The sequence below is a fragment of the Doryrhamphus excisus genome, linkage group LG7 (genome assembly GCF_037039965.1).
Source record: "Doryrhamphus excisus strain RoL-2023G ecotype Guam linkage group LG7, RoL_Dexc_Guam_v1.1, whole genome shotgun sequence".
NCBI classification, from domain to species: Eukaryota; Metazoa; Chordata; class Actinopteri; order Syngnathiformes; family Syngnathidae; genus Doryrhamphus; species Doryrhamphus excisus.
The window spans coordinates 14,805,342-14,829,137 of record NC_136363.1 but is presented as its reverse complement, the minus strand read 5'-3'; the positions used below and the strand labels follow the sequence as shown (position 1 = coordinate 14,829,137).

General features: G+C 40.1%; 1 protein-coding gene across 2 annotated transcripts in view; it reads left to right on the top strand.

The window, feature by feature from the left end:
* Nucleotides 1–23,796, top strand: part of gabbr1b (gamma-aminobutyric acid (GABA) B receptor, 1b) — a 159,423-nt gene that overhangs the window by 97,655 nt on the left and 37,972 nt on the right. For both annotated transcript variants that reach the window (XM_058047926.2, XM_078792222.1), the window contains 4 exons: nucleotides 1,867–1,932; nucleotides 11,046–11,237; nucleotides 20,684–20,929; nucleotides 22,408–22,471. In XM_058047926.2, the coding sequence (XP_057903909.2) occupies nucleotides 1,867–1,932; nucleotides 11,046–11,237; nucleotides 20,684–20,929; nucleotides 22,408–22,471 (568 nt within the window). The remainder of the gene's footprint in view (nucleotides 1–1,866; nucleotides 1,933–11,045; nucleotides 11,238–20,683; nucleotides 20,930–22,407; nucleotides 22,472–23,796) is intronic.

The window sequence follows — 23,796 nt, the reverse complement described above, 5'->3', positions numbered from 1 at the left end:
GTCAAACAGGCATGCCCAGTAAAACGTAAACATCAACGTCCAGTTATTCTTTCACTTGTTGGAATAACTCTGTATTGCCAGTTTTTTGTCTGTCCAGTCTTAAAATTTAGTTTGAATCAAAAACAAACTTTGCTTAGTCCAGTGCCGATTGCTGGCCTCCATTTTTAAAAGTAAAGAACGTCTGGAGCTGCGTGTTACGTCATATCTGAGCATGCGCTGAAAGAACGCACCCGGGATCAATTTAAACAGGAAAAGGTCGAATTCAAACATGCTAATATTTTATAATTAAACTCAGGACATGTTTTATATAGATATACGTATATTTTCTTTTTTAATAAAACTGCACTTGTGAATAAAGTATAGAAGGGTTTAGATTCTGTTCCACAGATGGCGCTAATGCACACCAAAGCTGCTTGCCAACCGCCAATAAACAACAGAAGAAGAAAAACACCAGGAAGAAGAAGGCACCCTGACAACTTTCCGTTTGAGCGGGTACAAGATACCTCAATCGGATTGGTTAAAGGAATATTGCATCTCTGTTCAATTCTTACCGTTTGCGCAAATAAACCAAATGCAATTGGAATATTTGGGTCCATGTACGTATACTATTGACATAATGGCTATTGACATAATGATGATTAATAAATGTTAATTATAAAAAGTGATATTGGATAATTCCTCACGGCACACCTGACGGTTTGTCAAGGTACACTAGTGTGCCGCGGCACAGTGGTTGAACATCACTGGTGTATGTTTCCGTGATTCCGTGACTGCAAATTTTGCCAAGTACGGTAAATACAGTGGAATCTCGGTTAGCCAGCCTCGGTTTATAGGGGAGGTATGATGCTTTTTCCACTTCTATAAATGTTTTATTCTCGTGTTAAATGCTGCCAAAGTTTCAGATAATGAGGTTTGCGCATTTGGAAGTGATCGCTGAAAGAAGTTTGCAATGGCTCCGAACGCTCGGTTTCAGAGAGTTGTTTCCAACTTCCCACATAAAGATCTTACATTGCATGCCCGGGTACAAGCCGTGGGACTGTTATGTGAACGTGGGCGAAGCTGGACCATCCACCAAACTGTTGATGGCTTTTCAAAGTTACTCCGAGTCCGAAGCGCAAGCTGTGAGTAACAAGTTATCAGTGTCCCAACTGTGTTTATTCTGTTGTCTGTGTAGCAGTATAGAGTGTGCATACAGGGAGTATACGGGGTGCAAATTACAAGCTCGCCAATGTCTGGAGTTGCTAATAGCCTTTTTTCTACCACAGTCAGTAGTCTACTTGACTTTTTCAAACATGGGTAGGTAGTCCTGAAAAAAATGTGTAATGACTGCATTTCTACTGCCCTTGTTGTATAAATCCTGTTACCACTCTTTGAGTTCATACACAGTACGTCAGGGGCCTCGAGCCAATAACGTATAGTAGATCCTAAACATTTATCAACATCTTATCAACTCCTATAGCGACAAAATAAAAAGTGGGGTTTGGTAGCTGTCCAGACGTCCTGAGGAGCGCTTGCGAGTGCGAGTGCGAGCGTGCCCGGAGGCAGGCCGTGGATGGAATAAATTAAAACAGACTGTTTTGGAAAGCCAAGGAAATACAGCCGGAATAGGTGCAGATTCTGAAAAATATAGAAAGCTTTGTGTGTTGGTTATGATGTGTCGCTGCTCTATAGGAGTCCTGACAAATGAGCATAATAGGTCCCCTTTAATGGTCAGGATTCATTAGTTATTGGAATGGAAACCATGGCAACAGCATGACTATCACCAGCAGAGACTAGAACCACTGCTGTGTTGGCTCCCACATCCTGACGCTACTTTCAAGTCCAGTCCCAGTGGGTGACTCTTCCTTTCTGTCTCCCTTTCCTCAGCGTCAAGATGCCCGCATCATTGTCGGCCTCTTCTATGAGACTGAAGCCAGGAAGGTCTTTTGCGAGGTAATGGTATTTTCTGCCATTTCTTTTCATTCATTTTGTGTATTTGGGCTTTGTTTCAAATGAAATTCAGTACAGCCTGAATAAGTACAGTCTGATATGTACACTGTGTACACTGTTCCTGATTACAAAAACTTGCAATCACAATATTAAACTGCTTCTTGAAATATATATATATATATATATATATATATGAAATATATATAGACAATATTAACAACCCACGTGTTCTTTTTAAAACTATTGACTCTGTTTTAAATCCCAGTCCATCCACTATACTTGAACAATCTTATGAAACGTGTGAAAACTTTTTGCAGTTTTTTAAGGACAAGGTTGCATCTGTACGAAGTAATATATCACCCCCCTCTTTTAATATGCCCACATTGACACAGTGCTCTAAAGGTTTTTATCAGTTTGAACCGGTGTCACTGGCTTTTATCACGGAGATGGTAAAGGGTCTTAAGCCTTCTTCTTCCCCCATCGACCCAGTCCCACCTTGCTTTTTTAGGGAGGTGTGGCCAACCGTGGGTCCTTCTGTGTGTGCCATCATCAACAGTAGCCTGGCCTCTGGTACCGTGCCATCTTTCTGTAAAAAGGCTACTGTTGAACCTTTGTTGAAAAAAACTAGTCTGGATCCTTCTATTTTATCAAATTATCGGCCAATCTCTAAACTGCCTTTTATCTCAAAGATTTTAGAAAGAAGTGTTCTTGCACAGATGCAACCTTTTTTAGATGAGAATGGGATTTTAGACACTTTCCAGTCAGGTTACAGGGCCTTTCATAGCACTGAGTCTGCACTTTTAAAGGTTTTTAACGACCTATTTTTAATAACTGACTCTGGTGGTTCAGCCATTTTAGTGCTTTTAGACCTGACTGCTGCTTTTGACACAGTGGACCATACCATTCTTTTATCTCGCCTGGAGAACTGTGTGGGTGTCAGGGGGTCTGCTCTTGAGTGGTTTAGGTCGTACCTGTCAGGGAGATGCCTTGCCGTGGGACTTGGGGGATCTTACTCCTCCACTGCTCCGCTTGACTGTGGAGTTCCACAAGGATCAATTCTTGGGCCCATTTTATTTGCCCTCTACCTGGTCCCACTTGGCGCAGTACTTAGAAAGCATGGCATCTCCTATCACCAGTATGCGGACGACTGCCAGCTGTACTTGCCACTCGCAAAAAATGATCATGCCCCCCTGACACCCCTTCTTGAGTGCTTAAGGGATGTCAAGGCCTGGTTGGCCCACAACTTTTTAATGCTTAACGAAGAGAAGACCGAAGCTATCCTCCTCAACTATAAAGGCCCCCCTATAGACTTCGGCCCCCTCCAAAACAACATTCGTCCCTCAGCCACCAGCCTTGGCGTCATAATAGACAGTGATTTTAAACTCAACAAACAAATTAATGCAGTTATAAAATCCTGTTTTTATCATCTTCGGCTTTTATCTAAAATTAAATCTTTTTTATCTTTGCAACACTTTGAGCAAGTCATGCACGCTTTTATTTCATCACGTCTGGACTACTGTAACGCACTTTACTCTGGAATTAGCCAAAAGTCTCTCTCCCGCTTACAGTTAGTCCAGAACTCTGCGGCACGGCTTTTAACAGGAACCAAAAAGGGGGAGCACATCACCCCAATTCTGGCCTCCCTACATTGGTTGCCTGTTCGTTTTAGGATTGATTTTAAGATTTTATTGTTTGTTTTTAAGGCGTTGAATGGGCTGGCCCCCAAATACATCTCGGACCTCATCCAAGTTTACTCTCCAGCACGGTCACTGAGGTCCGAGGGCCAGCTCCAACTTGTGGTGCCTAAGATGAGACTTAAGACCAGGGGGGACCGAGCCTTTTCTGTGGTCGGCCCCAAACTATGGAACTCTCTGCCCTCCCAAGTAAAAAAGGCCCCCAACATCGAAAGCTTTAAGTCTCGTCTTAAAACCCACTTTTATTCTCTGGCTTTTAACTCGGAGTGAGTCGTATGGTCCTGTGTCTTTTAGTTCTTCGTTTTTATTGTAACTGGTTCTATTTTCATACTTTTATTGCTTTGTTTCTTGTTTTTAATATTTTAATATCTATTTTATTATTTTATTTCTAAATGCTCTTTTAGTTTTGGATTATTACTTTTTATTTTTACTAGTCTGTGCAGCACTTTGGAAACTCTGTTTATAAAATGTGCTATATAAATAAAGTGGATTGGATTGGATTGGATTGGAAATAATGGTACTCAGGAGCAACAAACCTACATACACCCTAACACAGTGTGTATTGGCAGTAGTCAATTTAATGGTAATGGTAATGGTAATGGTTTTATTTCATTTGAACATGCATCAGATTCCAATTGAGGGCATCCCATAATCAGTTCCCAGTTCCACATGTCCAAAAGGAGTAGGTTGCCCCTCAACCCGTGTCACTTCCTGCCGTCATTCCCGTGCCACGAGCTCAGTAGATTTGGATTTGGCAGCTTTGACTTTGACTTTTAACACATTTTTTTCTTCAACTAATTAAAAACAAAAGAGAGGGAAAATGCCACCGAAAAAGGGACCTGCTCCGGAGGAGTTTGAGGAGATCAGGAGCGCACTGGACTCCCTGAGTGCCAATGTTAGCATGGTGCTAACACAGCAGGAGCAGCTACTACGGAGGTTCGGAGCTATGGAGGAAGAGATGAAAAGACTGAGTGCTAGAGACGCCGAAAGGGAGCAAAGGATTTTGGAGCTAGAACAACGAGTGGACGATCTGGAGCAATATACAAGATCAAATGACATCATAATCACAGGTATCAAGATTCGTCCGCGCTCGTATGCTCTTGTACCTGAGGAGAGAGGGACCGGCGAATCGAGCGATTCTGAATTGAGCTCAGTTGATCAGCAGGCGATGACCCAGCTACACAACTTGGGAATTAAACTGGAAACGGAACATATCGAAGCTTGTCACCCCCTGCCTTCACACGGAAGACCACCCGCAGTAATAATTAGATTCACCAACAGAAAGGAAAAAACTGCTAAAACAAGGACGCAAACTTAAAGGTACTGATATCTACATTAACGAACACTTGACAAAACGGAACGCAGACATCGCAAGAAAAGCACGCCAAACATGAAAATCCAGCAAACATGGGTCCGGAATTTCAAGGTCTACATAAAACAAAATGGGTCACCAGAAGAGGCAAGAGTGATGGTGGTGAGGCAAATTCATGATCTGGACAAGTATTAGGAAACATAATCAACACATCATACCATAATGACAGATACACATGGATAATCATCATCACGTACGCAACTACAATCATTAATTAGACAATATCAAAATATTGAACTAAACCCCTTTGAGAGCCAAGAGTATAGGGATTTAGAAAATGAAAGGAATATAGACCCTGACAATAATCTTTTCAATAATATAAACATAAATAGTAAATACTACACTGCTGAACAATATAACCAATTAGATAATGAAGGCAAATTCAGTATAGTTCATTTTAATGCACGCAGTTTGCCTTCCAATTTTTTGAGTATTAAAAACTTCATAAGTGAATTCACACAGCCGTTCAATATTATAGCAATTATTATATTTTATATAATATAATATATATATAATATTATATATTATATATTATATATGTATATATATATGTATATATATGTATATATATATTATATTATATTATATATTATATATTATAGAAAATCAATTTGACATAGAAGGATACGAATTCATTCATCTATATGGGAAAAATAAAGGAGGAGGAGGAGTTGGCTTGTATGTGAACAGGGAACAGGGACCTAAAGCTGCAGGCGTGCCACAGGGAAGTGTCCTTGGTCCCCTTCTTTTTCTGATGTTCATAGATGATCTGGCTTCACACCTTGACAACGACCTTCACCTATTTGCTGATGATTTAACTCTCCATGCAGTCATCAAGAATCCTGCAGATCGTGCCATGTGCACTGACAGTTTGCAAAAAGACCTACACGCAATTGAGAAGTGGGCATCTGACTGGTGCATTACTTTTTATGCTAGCAAGACAGAGGAGATGATTATCAGCAGGAAGCGTGACAAGACACACCCCCCTCTTCACTTCATGGGCAGTCAGCTGAAGCCTACCAAGAGCATCACCCTTCTTGGTGTTGTTATTACCAACACTCTTACTTGGACCCCGTATATTACATATCTTGCTAAGAAGACTGCAAAGCCGGTCAAGGGATCTTCTCCCCTTCAAGGCCAGAGTTACCATCTACAAGGCCTACATTCGACCCCTCATGGAGTATGCATCACCCATTTGGAGTGGAGCTGGCAATACTGCTCTCAGTATTCTATGCAGACTTCAGCGGAAGGCCTTGCGTCTTCTGAACATTGAAGACTCAATCAATGTTGGTATTTACCCCTTGGAGCTTAGAAGAGATGTTGCTACTCTCTGCACATTTTACAGACATTTCTTCTTCAAGCCATCGTTGGAAATTGGTTCGATCATCCCCCCGGCGTTTGCTAGTTTGAGGACAACAAGATCCTCCTCTACTGCACATCCATACTGTGTAACTATCCCCAGGTCTCGCACACATCTTCACCAATCCTCTTACGTACCAAGGGCATGCCGTCTATGGAACTCGCTGCCAGCTCACACCTTTCCCACCTTACCAAATATGGATATATTCAAGAAAAATATTAATCAGCATTTAGTTGCTATTTTGACTTAAAATAATTAGTATTATTTCGGTCCTTAAATGGAAATTAACTTTAGCTTAGTGGACCGCTTTTCATCAATTCTCTGATGGCAACACCAGGTCCCTTAGTTATTGTAAAGAAAAAAAATATATATAAAGTCATAAATAACATGTCACTTACCATAGATAATTTAGTAGAAAGTTCAACAATTGAAATATTTAATGAAAAAGATAAGCGTGCACTTGTGAGTTGTGTATATAGACCACCGTCAGCAAATATCCAACAATTTAAGGAATGGATGGAGCAAACATACTCACTGAAAAATCATAAGAATGTATTCATATGTGGAGACTTTAATATTGATATTCTAAAAACCGGTCATGACAAGGCAATAGACAATTTCGTAAACAGTATATAGTATGCATTTGTACCCATCCATAACCAGACCAACTCGAGTTACAACTCACAGTGCAACACTATTAGATAATATTTTCATAAACAATTTCACCAATAGCCTGGAAAGTGGGATCTTCTTGAGCGACATCAGTGACCACTTACCAATATTTTTATTATACAACACTAATTATAGAAGAAAATATTGCGGCACATCTAAAATATATTACAGAAGAATCAAAGATGATAACTCACTTAACAAATTGGAAAATGAATTGAAAGCAGTGAACTGGGATTTGGTATTATCAGATAATGATGTGGACAGTGCATACAATAGATTTATGACTGTTTTCAATACTATATATAATGCGTGCTGTCCAATCAAAAAACATTGTATAAAAAAGAATAATAATCCATGTCCATGGATGACAAAAAGTCTTCACAATGCTTGTAAGAAAAAAAAATGCACTTTATAAAAACTTCATCAAACAAAGAACACAGGATGCTGAAAGTAGGTACAAATCATATAAAAACAAATCAACTTCCATTTTAAGGAAAAGCAAACAAGATTATTACAGTACCGAGTTAGGAAAAAGCAAAAATAATATGAAGGCTTTTTGGAGTATTCTAAAAACTGTGATAAAAGGAAAAAAAAATCTAATAATTACCCCAATTTTTTCCGCATTGCAAGCAAAGAATGTTTTGATAAAAATACTGTGGTAAATAAAATAAATGAATATTTTGTAAATGTGGGACCAACACTGGCCAGGGAAAAACCAGATCCAGTACTCCCCTTAGGCTGGAAAGAAAATTTAACAGAACGTAATACCTCATCCATGTTCATATCCCCAGTCGAACCAAATGAAATTATACAAACAGTTAACAAATTCATCAGTAAGAAATCAACAGACTACAATGATCTCGACGTGTCAACAATTAAATCCACAATTAAACATATAGCTTTACCACTGACACACATACGTATGTAATTTGTCTTTCAGTTCAGGTGTATTCCCCAGCAAAATGAAAATAGCCAAAATTATACCAGTATACAAATCAGGTGACAAACAGGACTTTAATAACTTTAGACCTATTTCATTATTACCGCAGTTCTCAAAAATTCTCAAAAAGTTATTCAATGGACACTCATGGACACTGTAGAAACAATATCATCTGCTCTTGAAGAAAAAAATCACTCCATTGGAATATTTGTGGACTTGAGCAAAGCTTTTGATACCATAGATCATGATATTCTACTGAGGGAATTGGACAGATTAGCATTAAAATGGATTCGAAGTTACCCAGACCGAAGAGTACAGTATGTTAGTATGGAAAATTATAACTCGGAACATTTGCAAGTAACCTGTGGGGTCCCCCAGGGCTCTGTGCTAGGACCTAAATTTTTCTCATTATATATTAATGATCTGTGTCATGTGTCTAACCAGCTCTTTTTGCCGATGACACTATTTTGTTTTCCTCAGGAAAAAATCTTGATGAATTGATCCACAAAATAACATCAGCATTTTTCAAGATGAAATTATGGTTGGATTCAAACAAATTATCACTGAACATGAAAAAGACAAAATGTGTATATTTTGGAAAGCAATTAAAAAACAAAGAGATTAAAATTTCAATTGGTGGAACAACAATCACACAAGTTAATGAAATCCGATTTTTAGGTGTCATTCTCGATAGCCAATTCAATTGGAAACCACACATTAACTACACAGCAAAAAAAATGGCCAAAAATGTCGCAATTCTCAGTAAAGCAAGACATGTTTTAACCTATAAATCTCTTCACATCCTATATTCCACACTTGTAATGCCATATCTGACTTATTGTTCAGAGATATGGGGAAACAACTTCAAAACCAATCTGCAACCTCTGGTCCTCATGCAAAAAAGAGCAATTGGCCATATACATAAAGTAGGTGTCATAGAGCATACTAATCCATTATTCCTCGAATCCAAACTGCTCAAATTTGCAGATATAATATCCTTGAAAACCTTACAGATCATTTACAAAGCTAAACATAAACTCTTACCAGGAAACATTCAAAGTCTGTTCAAGGAAAAAGAAATATCCTATCAATTCACAAATCCAAACCATTTTAAATCTGAAAGTTACCGGACCGCAAGAAAAGGTTTCTGTGTTTCCAATTGTGGAATAAAGCAATGGGAGAGTTTGCCGTCGGAAATTAAGGAGAGTAAAAGCATATCGCAATTTAAACGAAAATATAAAGATTGGATTTTATCAAATTATAATAGCGACAATAAAAGTTAGCCCAATTTCACCATCAGTTAAACGACACTAAAAGGTCTGACTACTTGATGCAGGTCATATTAGTTTGGAAACGTGTATATAAAGTGTATGTATATATATATATATATATATATATATATATATATATATATATATATATATATTCTTATTATTTTTTTCCCTTTCTCCTCTTTAAATGTTACTCATTATTTTGTTTGCTTGGTTGTCGGTAGCCACAGGAAAAAAATATTGTTGATTTTGAGGAAAAAAAAAAAAACTTCTACGTTGGTGGCACTGTTGAATTTAATTTAGTTGTAAATTCAATGAAATGTGACACCGTACAAGCTAAGTGTCTGGTTAGAAATATAAGTGGGAATAGTATTTTAATAGTGATCATTCTACTGTCTTGTCATCTCTGCTGGAATCTCTGATTGACTGACATGAGAAATGTAAGAATATTACCGCAATACCTTTGTAACTATAAATTGTTGGAGGTACCTAGGCTAACATGCATAAATATAGAGGTAGTGATTATCATTATTATTATCATCATTGCTTCAAAAATTGGTTTGAGCACAGACCTAAAACCTTGCTTCCTAATGCACAAGACTAGACACACACCAACTAATAAACACGTCTACAAACCTCAGGTAGGGTTTAACAAGAAGATACTGATGTTTGGGTTGGTCACCTGTCCAGACACAGTCTCAACTTCTTGTTTTTTAATGCATAAGATTAGACACATGCAATCCAGAAAATAAGTAAATGTCACAAAAAAGTGGACCTCCAGGTCCTGCACAAGCGCCACAGCCGGCGATGGTTTAAACCAAAGCCACACTTAAATGTTTCAGATCATGGAACTAATGTACATTCAATGGACAATGGACATTCTCCTTCAGGATTTTTTGCTAGACAGCCGAATTCATGATTCCATTTATCCCAGCAAGTCTTCCGGGTCATGGAGCACCAAAACAGCCCCCCAGCCCCGTTTTTGCCCAGTGTCGTTTGTATGGTGGAGTCATGGACGTTGTGGACTTTGGACTTTGTTGTGGGGTCTTTTATAACCCCCCGATGGCATTTTGGTTGGCCGGCCACTCCTGGGCAGGTTCACCACTGTTCCATGTTTTCCCCATTTGTGGATACTGACTCTCACTGTGGGTTGCTGCAGTCCCAAAGCTTTAGTCATGGCTTTGTGGCCGGGGTCTTTTGTGACCTCTGGATGAGTTGTCGTTACGCTCTTGGGGTCATTTTGGTTGGCTGGCCACATCTGGGAAGGGTAACCGTTGTTTTGTACTGTAACCTTTTCCACACTAATGGATCTCAATTCATCTAAGCTAAGTCAAGTTTAAATGGGGGACAAAATCCAAATCCGTTTCAGAGAATTCTGAACAATCAATTAACGGACAAATGAGATGTTATGCCCGTGCCTAGCTAAAACGGCTGGCATGATTATGTATACAGTTGTATTTATTACAGTTAGAATATTTTGACTGTATATGTATTATAATTTGTAGAGCATTAATCATCTTTCAAATGAGATATTATTGTAATGCAAGATAGAAATATGCAGTACCCAGCACAAGAATCCTCTGCAGTCCTGCAGTAATGTTTAAAGCCCCAATAAAATGTGATTGCTTTTGGAAATGATATATTAAAGCACTATAACAATGCTTGACATTTGGAGCAATAAAATAGAACTGCAATGCATATAAATTCTTCTCTCAAGTGCCCCCCCCCCCATGTCCAAGCACAACTAACATGAAGTTATCTTCTTTAAACATGAATGATCCCAAATGTGTCCCTCCTCTTTCTGCAGGTCTACAAGGAGAAGCTGTACGGAAAGAAATACGTGTGGTTCCTCATCGGCTGGTACGCAGACAACTGGTTTAAGATTAAGGACTCGTCCATCAACTGTACAGTGGAGCAAATGACGGAGGCCGTGGAAGGTCATGTGACCACTGAGATCGTCATGCTCAATCCAGAAACCGTACGAGGAGCCTCCAACCTGGTAAGGAGTTTTTCTTGGCTGGTGCTGAGCAGAATGATTGTTTACGGAAATGGTGTCCAAAGTGCGGCTTGGGTGCCATTTTTTTTGGTCCGTAGCACATTCTTAGCATAGCATTTAACAAGAAAACTGAAAAATCAGCAGTCATTTTACAGCAATAAGGTCAAAATATTAAGAGAAGAAAAAGTATAAATAACATTGTAATATTACGAGGGATAAAAAGTCATGATTAGCACAAACAAAAAGAAAAGAAGCACCCAATCCTCCAGGAAAACTCGGATACTTTGTTGTAAAAGTGTGATCCATCATTCCATCATGGCAGTCAAGTTCAACCATTCGTTCAACAGAGCATAATATCATACCTTTCATGTTTTTGACTCGCTGCTGGAAAAAAAAAAGAAATAAATTGAAGGACGGCAGCACTCAGGATGAGGAGATGTCAGGTTCAAACTCCTGTGACACTTTTAAAAATACTTCAATACAGAAATACAGAAGAGACAGACAACAATATTGTTGTATATTGTTGTAAGTTACTCGCAGCGAGGAGAGTAAAACCACATACCCAGTGACATGCCGCTCCACTCTTAATATGCAGTCGGTGGTCCCTACTACATGGTCGTGCAACTCTAAGGGGGAGGTGGGAGAAGGCAGTTGCACGAGCTGTATTTGTTTGTCTATGTGTGTGTGTATATGTGAGAGTCATTACTTTTATTGTTTTATGAGTTCTTATCTTGACACACTCTTGCAGGATTAACATGAACATCTGCAGGGTTGCTGTTGGCGCATCCAGGCACCTCCAGGACCTGGGGGTCGCTAGGGGTCTGTGATCAGCGTCACGGGAACATTTCTTCTTCAGCACATTCAAACACTTTCTATTGTCTAAGCAAATGGATATAAGGGTGATAACTAACACTATATTCATTCTATCTACATTTTATTCTAACAGGAGAGTACGGAGTAGAATGTTTTCGATGTATTTTATTATGGCATTGGCATTCGCAAGAACAATAATGTCACACGTATATGAAAGACATCATATCATATCATAGTGTATGATAAATGTTTTCTGAAACATGATATTAGTGACAAACACAAACTGGGGGGCGTCATGATCCAAGTCAGTGCAGTCAGATGGCCGTCTGGGCTTGTGACACTGGCAGGTCGTCTTCCTTCTTGGTTCATGATTCCTTCTACTTTGTGCCATGCATCGTTACCACTGCTAGTAGAACCGCCGCAGAGCACCACAGTAGACCGTGTTCTCAGCATTGAAAGCCATACCTTGACTGGCATCATGCTTTCACCTGCCATCAAGTTGAGTTCCCATTGTGTGGGACTTCTTGGATTTGACACCGGATCATTCATTCATTCATTCATTCATTCAGTCATTCTCTACCGCTGATCTTCACGAGGGTGGCGGGGGTGCTCGCCCAGCTGTCTTCGGGCGAGAGGCGGGGACTGGACTGGTGGCCAGCCAATCCCAGGGCACATATAGACAAACAACCATTCACACTCACATTCATACCTATGGACAATTTGGAGTTGCCAATTAACCTAGCATGTTTTTGGAATGTGGGAGGAAACCGGAGTACCCGGAGAAAAAGAACATGAGAACTCCACACAGAGATGGCCGAGGGTGGAATTGAACCAGGGTCTCCTAGCTGTGAGGTTTGCGGGCTAACCACTTGTCCGCCGTGCAGCCTGGACAATTTATTTATAATTTTAATTTACATTAAATAATGGTTGCTTTGATTGTTCATTCTACTAAAAACCTGCCTGTGAGGTTAAGGTGAAGGCCCATCAGCCATTTTACCACTGTGCAGGGTGCGCTTTGCCTGCGCCAAGAATAGACCGGGTCGGCGCCGGCGAGCTTTGCACTATTTTGTCAGCAAATTGTCATTGCGCCAAGCTGAAAGTGTGGACACCTCCCCTGGTGCACCGCCACACCCATCCCGGCGCAGCCCAGTCTACCAAATTGGCTGCGCACAGTGGTGCGCTGGACCAAATTAGTAATGTTATTGAAGATGTCACCCATTAATAGTTGTGTTTCTTCCACAATCGTCAGATTTGACTTGTTAGCTTGTTTTTACACATCCTATCACATCAACACTGTCACTCTCTCTCTTCTCACATTTCTTTCTTCTCGAGGACTCAATCGTCTCCTCGGATTCGGAACGTTGTTGTGTATTATACCTGCATTGTATTGCTCTGAAGTACATTTTGTTTAGTTTATTTGTTTGAATCAGAATCAGCTTCATTGGCCAACTCTGCTTCCACAAACAAGGGATTTGACCCAGTTCTACTGTACAAATACACAAAAACTTCAATAACAAAATAATCACAAAGTCAGATTAAGATGTGAAAACGGGATAAGAATAATACAAAAAAACAGTATTTGCATATTTTTTAAAACAGGATTTACATTCAAGTGTTGTTTATTTTTTTGGGTCAACATTGATGCGTTCAAGTGTTGATCGGAGTGACGGCCTGGGGAAGAAAGCGTCTGTGTACCTGATTGTTTGGCGTATAGTGCTCTCTTGCGCCTATTTGAGGGGAGGGGTCTGCAGAGTGTTCCATGCCCGCTTCCGGGTCCTGGACTGATACAGGTCACACATGGAAGGAAAGTCAGCTCCAATGGTTCTGTTCTGCTGACCTAATGGTCCTTTACGGTCCGTTCCCGTTCCTGATTGGTTGCAGATATGAACCAGCCAGTGATGGAAGTGCAGACTGAATGATTGGATCAACAGTTCCCGGGAAAGATTGAACTTTCTGAGTTTTGGCAAGAAGTACAACCTCTGCTGGGACTTTTTACGGACCGTGTCTAAGTGGGAGGGCCACTTGAGGTCCTGAGAGATTGTGCTACCCAGAAACCCGAAGGTGTCCACACTGTGCTGTTGAGCATTGCGGGGGGAGTTCATCTCCACAGTCCTTAGCCGGTTCGGTTCCCGATGGTTCTGACCACACCAGAGGACAATCTGTATCTGTATGCAGGCTCCTCGTCATCTAGGACAAGACCAATGACTGTCACATCATCAGCAAACCTCAGGAGTCTCAGCGAAGGGTCTCCTGAGGTGCAGTCATAGTCTAGAGGGAGAAGGGGACCCCAGTGCTGGTGGTGGCGATGCCCCACCTGCTGAGTCCTGTCTGTCGGGAAGCTGGTGATCCTTCTTTGCGTTGAATAGTATTTTGGGTATTCCAAGAATGTATCTTCATGTACACCATATATCCTGTGTACATTCATTCATTCATTCATTCATTCATTCATTCATTCATTCATTCATTCATTCATTCATTCATTCATTCATGCATTCATTTTCTACTGCTTATCCTCATGAGGGTTGCGGGGGATTCTGGAGCCTACCCCTATCCCTATCCCATCCCCTATGGACAATTTGGAGTGGCCAATGAACCTAGCATGTTTTTGGAATGTGGGAGCAAACCGGAGTACCCGGGGAAAACCCATGCAGGCACAGGGAGAACATGCAAACTCCACACAGAGAAGATGGAATCGAACGCGGGTCTCCTAGCTGTGAGGCCTGCGCGCTAACCACTCGTCCGCTGAAGGATCAAAACAAGAAAATCCTGACCTCCACAATGTTGATGTTTGATGTTTGTTCTAACATCAAAACGTCAAACCCATTCAGGGTGGAGTTGGCAGGAGTTCTTTGGACCCGTTATGGTTAAGTTCCAAACGAGACCCTCGGCCCGTTGTGCAAAAGTAAGATGGATCAGACACCAAGGATGAATGACTGGGTTATGCTCAACCAACCTAAACAAACAATCCAGGCTTTATTGGTTTCACAAAGGCCAAACCAGGATGCACAGACACTGATGAATCAAGCTAGTTGAAAATAATTCCGGATGAGTGCGTGCACGGGTCTTCCTTGAATAGAACCCGCTATCGGGGGAGGAAGGCAACACTGCCACGGTCATAAAACAAAAAGCGAAAGCATGGAACCATAATTTAATTCAACAAATGTGATGATAATAATGTGTTGTTCGCACTGGAATCATTATTGATGGAGAGAAGGGATGAGATTAAATAGATCCTGGACCATAGCCTGGTGTGGAGCAGGATCATCCGCAGAATGAATCACCATGGTAACCTACCACCCAATCACAGATACCCAAGATATCGCGGCTTAATCCCGTATCCTAGTTGGTTCATCAATTCTCTAAACCGTCTCATGGCTTCACTGCCTGGTCCTCTCAGCTGTTCAACCAAAAGTTGAATCGGCTCACAACAGAGTATTCATGCAAAGAAATGATCTTCTAATGGAGGATATAGACATTCCAATGAAAAATCAAATCCCTTTTTTTGAAATCCAACCTGCTTGCAAGCGTCCGGGCAGCTTCCCCAAGCGTTTTCCCAGCTCCATTTGTGAAAGCAACCATCTGGAATGTCAAGGTTGTGTTCTCCCTGAGACTGTACATAAAACCAAGGCTCAAAGTGTCTTTTTACCAGAATGGCTTTTCAAAGTGCCGACATGGGCTGGGAGAGGAATGGGTTGTGGGGCGGCGTTGGGAAATCTATCGGAAGGAGCAGATTGTCCCGTTTCATGATATGAGACAATATACCATGACAGGATACAAGAAATCAACATCGGCAGCTTGGGTCATTACTTCTCTCGCTGCATTCTACTGCATTTCTGTAGTATAATGACATTCTCACCGTGGGAAATGGTACGACCCAAAGATGTGACTGTTTGGTCTTGATAGGGTCATTCTTTGGTTTGGGAAGCTGGATTGTTCCTAGGCTGAACTGAACTTGCACACATACACTATTAGGAACCACAGTGGGAACAGTCCTTTCTTGTACAACATGAATAAACTGCGTGTGTGTACAAGATACCTCAATCGGATTGGGGAAAGGAATATTCCACCCCTGGGAATCCCATTATATGTTCATTTTTCTTTGGGAATGAGGTGTATGCAAAGGTTCAATTCTTTCCCTTTGAGCAAATAAACCCAATGCAATTGGAATATTTGGCTCCATGTATACGTGGCTAATGTTTTTATTGTTATTCAAATTGTTACTCCGAAAAGTTACATTATTTGTATATGACGCCTTGCCACACCACGCTAGCTAGTAGCTTCACTACATGCTGGTTCCTCAGGCCACTACCAAAAGGTAAGGCGCCATGTTGGAGTTGCCGTCACTGCTGCTGTGTTTTTGTTTTGAGTTTGGGAAAGTTAAAGGGACCCTTTGTGCTCATTTTTGTATCTTTTTATTGTGTTTGTTTTGTGTATTGTGTATTGTGTGTAACTCTCTCGGATGTGCGACCACCAGACAGCAACTAGTTCTTGTGTTTTACTGATGGATTTATTGCAAAACCAACGTGAGAACTAAAAGGGGTTCAAACAGATACAAAATCCAATCAATGACTGGTCACATAATACACAAATATACAATAACATTATGTCTACAGATTTGTTTTCTTATCATGAAACCCTTTTCTTTCCAGTAGTGCAAATACATTTGCCACATTACATACATTTCCATCAACAAACAAGCATCACTTGTGCAACACATTCATGATTAACATTAGCTGGTACGGCAAACTGTAAACTAAGACACTAAGGGACTGAAAGGAAAATAATCAAAACACATAAACTCTTTAACTTTTAGCACTTATTAGCTTTTGAGCTCTAAATAGTGTGGCAAACAACGAAGCTTATTTTCTAAGGAGGTAACGATTTAAAGGTGTACCTGCGGAAACAGACAATTAGTTCCACCTCATTAACTTACATGCAGCTGGGTAGGAACCAAAAACCAAAGGAACTTAAAACTGACCGTATAGGCCAGGGGTGTCAAACATACGGCCCGCGGGCCGGATCCGGCCCGTCTGGTGGTTTGGTACGGCCCGGGGAAGAAAGCTGCATTGTATTAAAAAAATATGAATTTTCTTTCAAATTTGTAGTTCTTGTATTATCCGCTAGGGGGCGCAGTGTTTTAGTACGTGCAGACAACATGAAAGCAACACTGCGGCGGAACTAGGACCACCTTGACCTGGTAAAATTGAACGTCTGTACAGCGTCTATTGGCGACAATTGCATGATCTACTTTTCCGTTTGCCTCGCACCCTCATCAGCAAAATGTCTTTGTCGAAAAGGAGAAAAGTAGACACAGAGTGTCGGACTTTTCAAGAAAAATGGACATGTTCTTATATGTTCACGGAGGTGAATGGGAAACCCATGTGCCTGGTGTGCCAGCAGCAAGTTTCGGTGCTTAAAGAATACAATATTCGGCGCCATTACGAAACTCAGCATGGTGAAAAATACAACAGTTTGCATGGAGAATTGAGAAAACAGAAGGTAAATGAAATGATGGCGCGTCTGAAGAAACAGCAATCTGTTTTCACCCGGAGCCGAGAAGCCAGTGATGCTGCGGTGAAAGCCAGCTACGTAATTGCGAGCCAAATAGCAATGGCATCAAAGCCGTACAGTGATGGAGAGTTCATCAAAAACTGCTTGCTGACGGCTGCTGAAATTGTGTGTCCTGAGAAGCGACATGCTTTCGCCAATATAAGCTTGACAAGAAATACCGTGGCAGACAGGATTTCGGAACTCTCTGCAGATTTGGACCACCAACTAAAACGCAAAGTGGGGTCATTTGTGGCATTTTCTGTTGCGATTGATGAGAGTACTGATATCACGGACGTCGCTCAACTGGCCATATTCATTCGTGGAGTTGACAAGACTTTGAATGTCACAGAGGAGTTTCTCGAGCTGGTGCCGATGATCGACACCACAACAGCTGAGGACATTTTCAGCTCCGTCGTTGGAGCGCTGGACAGAGTCGGAGCGGACTGGTCACGCGCCGTAAGCCTGGCTACTGATGGTGCGCCGTCAATGATCGGTAAAAAGGCAGGTGTTGCGACAAAGTTCAGAGATAAAGTACAAGCCGCAAATGGGGGAGGTAATTTTTGGACATTTCATTGCATTTTGCATCAGGAGGCATTATGCAGCAAATCGCTAAGAATGGATCACGTCATGGAGGTGGTTGTCCGAACTGTTAATTTCATCCGAGCCAGAGGTCTCAATCATCGTCAATTTGACAGCTTTCTCAGTGACTGTAACATTATCCATGGTGTGCCTTATCACACGAACGTACGATGGTTAAGCAGAGGTGCTGTGCTAAAGCGCTTCTTTGATTTACGTGATGAAATCGGACAATTCATGGAGAAAAAAGGTAAACCTGTTAAGGAATTACAGTGCCAGCTGTGGCTGCAGGACCTTGCGTTTATGGTTGACATCACTGAGCACTTGAATATTCTTAACAAAATGTTGCAGGGACGCAAAAAAATCGTAACACAGTATTATGACAGCATACGTGCATTCAAGTTAAAGCTCGGGTTATGGGAGACGCAGGTGGCAAGCGGTGACCCTGCTCATTTTCCCTGTTTAAAAGATATGTGCGCAGCAAGCGTTAATTCTGACGTGAAACGGTACAAAGAGAAGATTTCAGGGCTGTTGATGGAGTTTGAGAAAAGATTTCAGGTTTTTAACGAACTCGAAACAGATTTTGCAGTTTTTCTCTCACCATTCACAGTCAAAGCTTCTGATTTGCCCGTTGCCATGCAACTTGAAATCATTGATTTGCAGTGTGATGTAAAACTGAAGGACAGATTTGCCTCTGTAAGCTTGGACACATTTTACAAGTACCTCCTACCAGGCTATCCCACATTGACAGCACTAGCTGCTAAAACACTGTCCATGTTTGGGACAACCTACCTTTGCGAGCAAGTTTTCTCACTAATGAACATTAATAAAACAAAGCTGCGCTCAAAGCTCACACATAAGCATTTGAATGAGATTCTGAAATTGGCTGCTTCTCAGGACATGATACCTCATATTGATGCACTTGTGCAGGAAAAACGATGTCAAGTTTCAAGGGCAAATTCCAAGCAAGACGAATAATTGCTATGAAAGTTATTCATTTGTTCAAATTGCTTTCCAGATGTTGAAAAACAGTGTTTTTAAGTTCCACAAGGCTGGTATAAATGTTTTTGGAACATTGTTACTATTTCTGTGATCAGTTTTATGTACAACACACTTAAATATATGTTTAAGTGTGTAAAAGTGTTGTTAAAATTGCACATACTTTATTTATGTTCTTATGTTATTCTCTTGTTCATAATATATTGTTCATAATGTAAAAGGAAAATTCTGTTAATAAACATTTTGATAATTTACTCATTCTTTGCACTAATTATTAGTATTAGTGACTAATACAAAGGAAAAAAGTAGGCTTATTGTTAGTTCTATGTAATTTTGCAATGAGTTTACTGGTCCGGCCCGCTTGATCTCAAATTAAGCTGTATTCGGCCCGCAGACCAAAGGGAGTTTGACACCCCTGGTATAGGCTGACTGAGAGGCAGTTACATTGTGGACTCCTATAGAGCAGCTCCACACGATAACCCGCTCAGAAAGCTTTGTGGATCTTCCAGAATCTGTAATTCTGTATTTCTTTGGATTTCCAAAACGGTCTGTTTTATTTGATTCCATTTTGTCCCCTTTAATGTTGGCTGTAGCGTTCCTTTCTATGTCGCTATGTGAAATCAATACCCGAGGAAGGATCTTGGATCTGGATCTGGTAATGCTTCAGCCACATTGGAGGGTTTTTGATTATGAAGCCCATTTTTAAGGTCACGCCACGCCGGGCTTGGCTGTGCGTACACGCTGCCATCTTGCATAAGTGTAGGTCCTGTTGAAGACGGGTGTCATTTTCAAATTCTTTTATAACATTTCTAATATAAACAAAGACATTTTATGAAAAAATGCATGCTTAGAAGCAACTGTGGCCACCCCCATGTCATCAGAATGGTACAATCTTCCTCACCTTTTCATATGATTCTACTGAGATTGTTAGTTGGATGAGTGAACATTGGAAGACACCCTTAGAGGAAACGACCTTGAACTAATCAGAATGAGGAGAGTAAACCCATTCTGAATTTTGGGGATTCACTCTATTGTGGGTTTTTTTTTCCAAAATACACAAATTCTTAAATCATGCTGTTTAAGACAAGCAGACCTCTCGTTCAGAGCTGCGAGAGTTCATCAGATTGTCTACTTAGCTAACAACTATTGTGGGATTTATTGTGCTTGGATTTCAAAATGTCAATATTCTTTGATCTTAGCCTCTCAAATGTGAATATTATGTAATATTAATGAATAATATTATGTAATCCCTGTTGATATCTGTGAGAGCAGGCCGAACAGGATATTCACACACATTGTTTTTTGACGTTGAAAAGCAGTGATGGACATGATATGCTGCGGACCAAACCACTTACTGGTTGTGCTTGCTTCATATTGATTGGGTCCGCTGTCTGGGGGCCGAACCGATGACTCCATGAATCCAAACAACAGGCTTTAGATGACTGGACTATTAAAATAGTCCATCTAACGTAGGGACTGAACTCAAGTTCCTCTTGTCATCTCCTTCATAGACGTCCCAGGAGTTTCTGGACCAGCTGATGTCGAAGCTGGGGGGTAAAAATGCAGAAGAGACCGGAGGTTTTCAAGAAGCCCCCCTAGCTTACGACGCCGTGTGGGCTCTGGCTCTGGCTCTCAACAAGACTGTGGGACCTCTCAAGGCCAAGGGTCACCGTTTGGAGGATTTCAACTACAACAACCGAGACATCACGGCTGAAATCTACCGAGCCCTCAACACCAGCTCCTTTGAAGGAGTTTCCGTGAGTACGAAACCCCAAGAACGAACGAGCACGCCAGAAGGCGGCGACTGTCTGGCACCCTGCAGTTGTTTTTTCTTATTGGCGGCTACATATCTTATCTTATCATATCTTATCATATTAGGCCGCACTCAAAAGAATACATGAAACACGTGATAATAAGACAATATAAATGTATAATCATATAAATGATTGGGGATGACCAAATCCCTTCGTGTACGCTATTGTACATCACAATCTGACAAAAAAGCCAATGACAACTTTATTTAATCCATTATTTTATCCATAATATTACAACTTTTACAATATTTTTTCTTTCATATTTCAACTATATGCTCCAAAAATTTACCTCATAATATTATCAAATATTTTCATTTTCATACGACTGTGGCTTTTTCATGTCATAATACAACTTTTGTGTTTTTTCTTAGTATTTACATATTAATATTTACGTTTTATACATAGTAATATATAATAATGATACAATTTAACAATACATCATAACATGTATATATGTGTGTATGTATACATATACATATACATATACATATACATATACATATACATATACATATACATATACATATACATATACATATACATATACATATACATATATGTACATATACATATACATATACATATACATATACATATACATATATTCATTCATTCATTCATTCATTTTCTTGTCAAAAGGGTCGCGGGGGGGGGGGGGGTGCTAGAGCCTATCCCAGCTGCCATGGACCGGTTGCCAGACAATCACAGGGCATAATCCAATAGTTAAAATTTATATCTTAATATATTTTATTCCTGTAAATTTCCAGCTGTTTTTTTCATTTCTGCTGTAGTATTTTTAAAAATGTTATAAACTACTTTCGTCTTGTAAATGTTTTTTTTCTCATATTATGACATTATTCCCATAATATTTTCAACTTAATCCTATAATATTTATTTTTCCCCAACCAAATTTACCAAAATTACTGCTTTATTTTATTTCTCATAATAATATCATATTAATAATATCATATTTCTTCTTTAATATTTCAACTCTATGCTCCAAAAATGACATTAATTTGTTTTTTCATAATATTTATAGTATATTAATATTTTTATTTTATAGTATATAGTAATATATAATAATGATAAAATTTTACAGTACATAATAATAATACTATACGTATTTCTTCTTTAATGTTTCAACTTTATGATGCTAAAATTATTATATTGTATAATATACTAAGACTACTTCTTTTTCTTGATATTTTTTTACTACATTTTTGCCAGGTTTTTTTTAGTTGTTATTGAGTTGCTGTATATTTTAAGAAAAAAAACGATTAAAAAAAACAGCCCTGCTGCAGAGGATGGCCGAGGGCCGAGGAGAGAGTTGCATTTGGAAAGCATTGGATTGGATATTAGCATTAGTTAGCACGATGCACAACCACAGGTGTTAAAACATTGCACCTTCCTTTTTCTTCCAGGGTCACGTCATATTTGATGCTCAAGGTTCTCGGATGGCCTGGACTCTAATTGAACAGCTTCAAGGTATGCCGCAGCTTGTTGCCACGCTGGAATGCATCAGAAAAACTGAATGCACTTACCATCAAACTGTAAATATGGACCGATATTATGCATGTCTAAGTATGCACATGAGCATTAATATTTCATCCTCAGCCACAGATAGTGTGGCCTGCACCAGTAGGAATGCAAGAGTGCATCACTCGAGCAAATGGAGTCTTGATAAAAGAGGAACACAATTGTCAATGTTTTAGAATTGATTGAAACGATATATATCTATATATATGAAATATATAGTTTTAGATATACATATATACATATATACATATATACATATATACATATATACATATATACATATATACACATATACATATATACATATATACATATATACATATATACATATATACATATATACATATATACATATATACGTATGTCTCAAATGGCTACTGCCACTGAGTATGTCTCAAATGGCTACTGCCACTGAGTATGTCTCAACTGGCTACTGCCACTGAGTATGTCTCAAATGGCTACTGCCACTGAGTATGTCTCAACTGGCTACTGCCACTGAGTATGTCTCAAATGGCTACTGCCACTGAGTATGTCTCAAATGGCTACTACCACTGAGTATGTCTCAACTGGCTACTGCCACTGAGTATGTCTCAAATGGCTACTGCCACTGAGTATGTCTCAAATGGCTACTGCCACTGAGTATGTCTCAACTGGCTACTGCCACAGAGTATGTCTCAACTGGCTACTGCCACTGAGTATGTCTCAAATGGCTACTGCCACTGAGTATGTCTCAACTGGCTACTGCCACTGAGTATGTCTCAAATGGCTACTGCCACTGAGTATGTCTCAAATGGCTACTGCCACTGAGTATGTCTCAAATGGCTACTGCCACAGAGTATGTCTCAAATGGCTACTGCCACTGAGTATGTCTCAAATGGCTACTTCCACTGAGTATGTCTCAAATGGCTACTGCCACTGAGTATGTCTCAAATGGCTACTGCCATTAGTATGTCTCAACTGGCTACTGCCACTGAGTATGTCTCAAATGGCTACTGCCACTGCGTATGTCTCAAATGGCTACTGCCATTAGTATGTCTCAACTGGCTACTGCCACTGAGTATGTCTCAAATGGCTACTGCCACTGAGTATGTCTCAAATGGCTACTGCCATTAGTATGTCTCAACTGGCTACTGCCACTGAGTATGTCTCAAATGGCTACTGCCACTGAGTATGTCTCAAATGGCTACTGCCACTGAGTATGTCTCAACTGGCTACTGCCACTGAGTATGTCTCAACTGGCTACTGCCACTGAGTATGTCTCAAATGGCTACTGC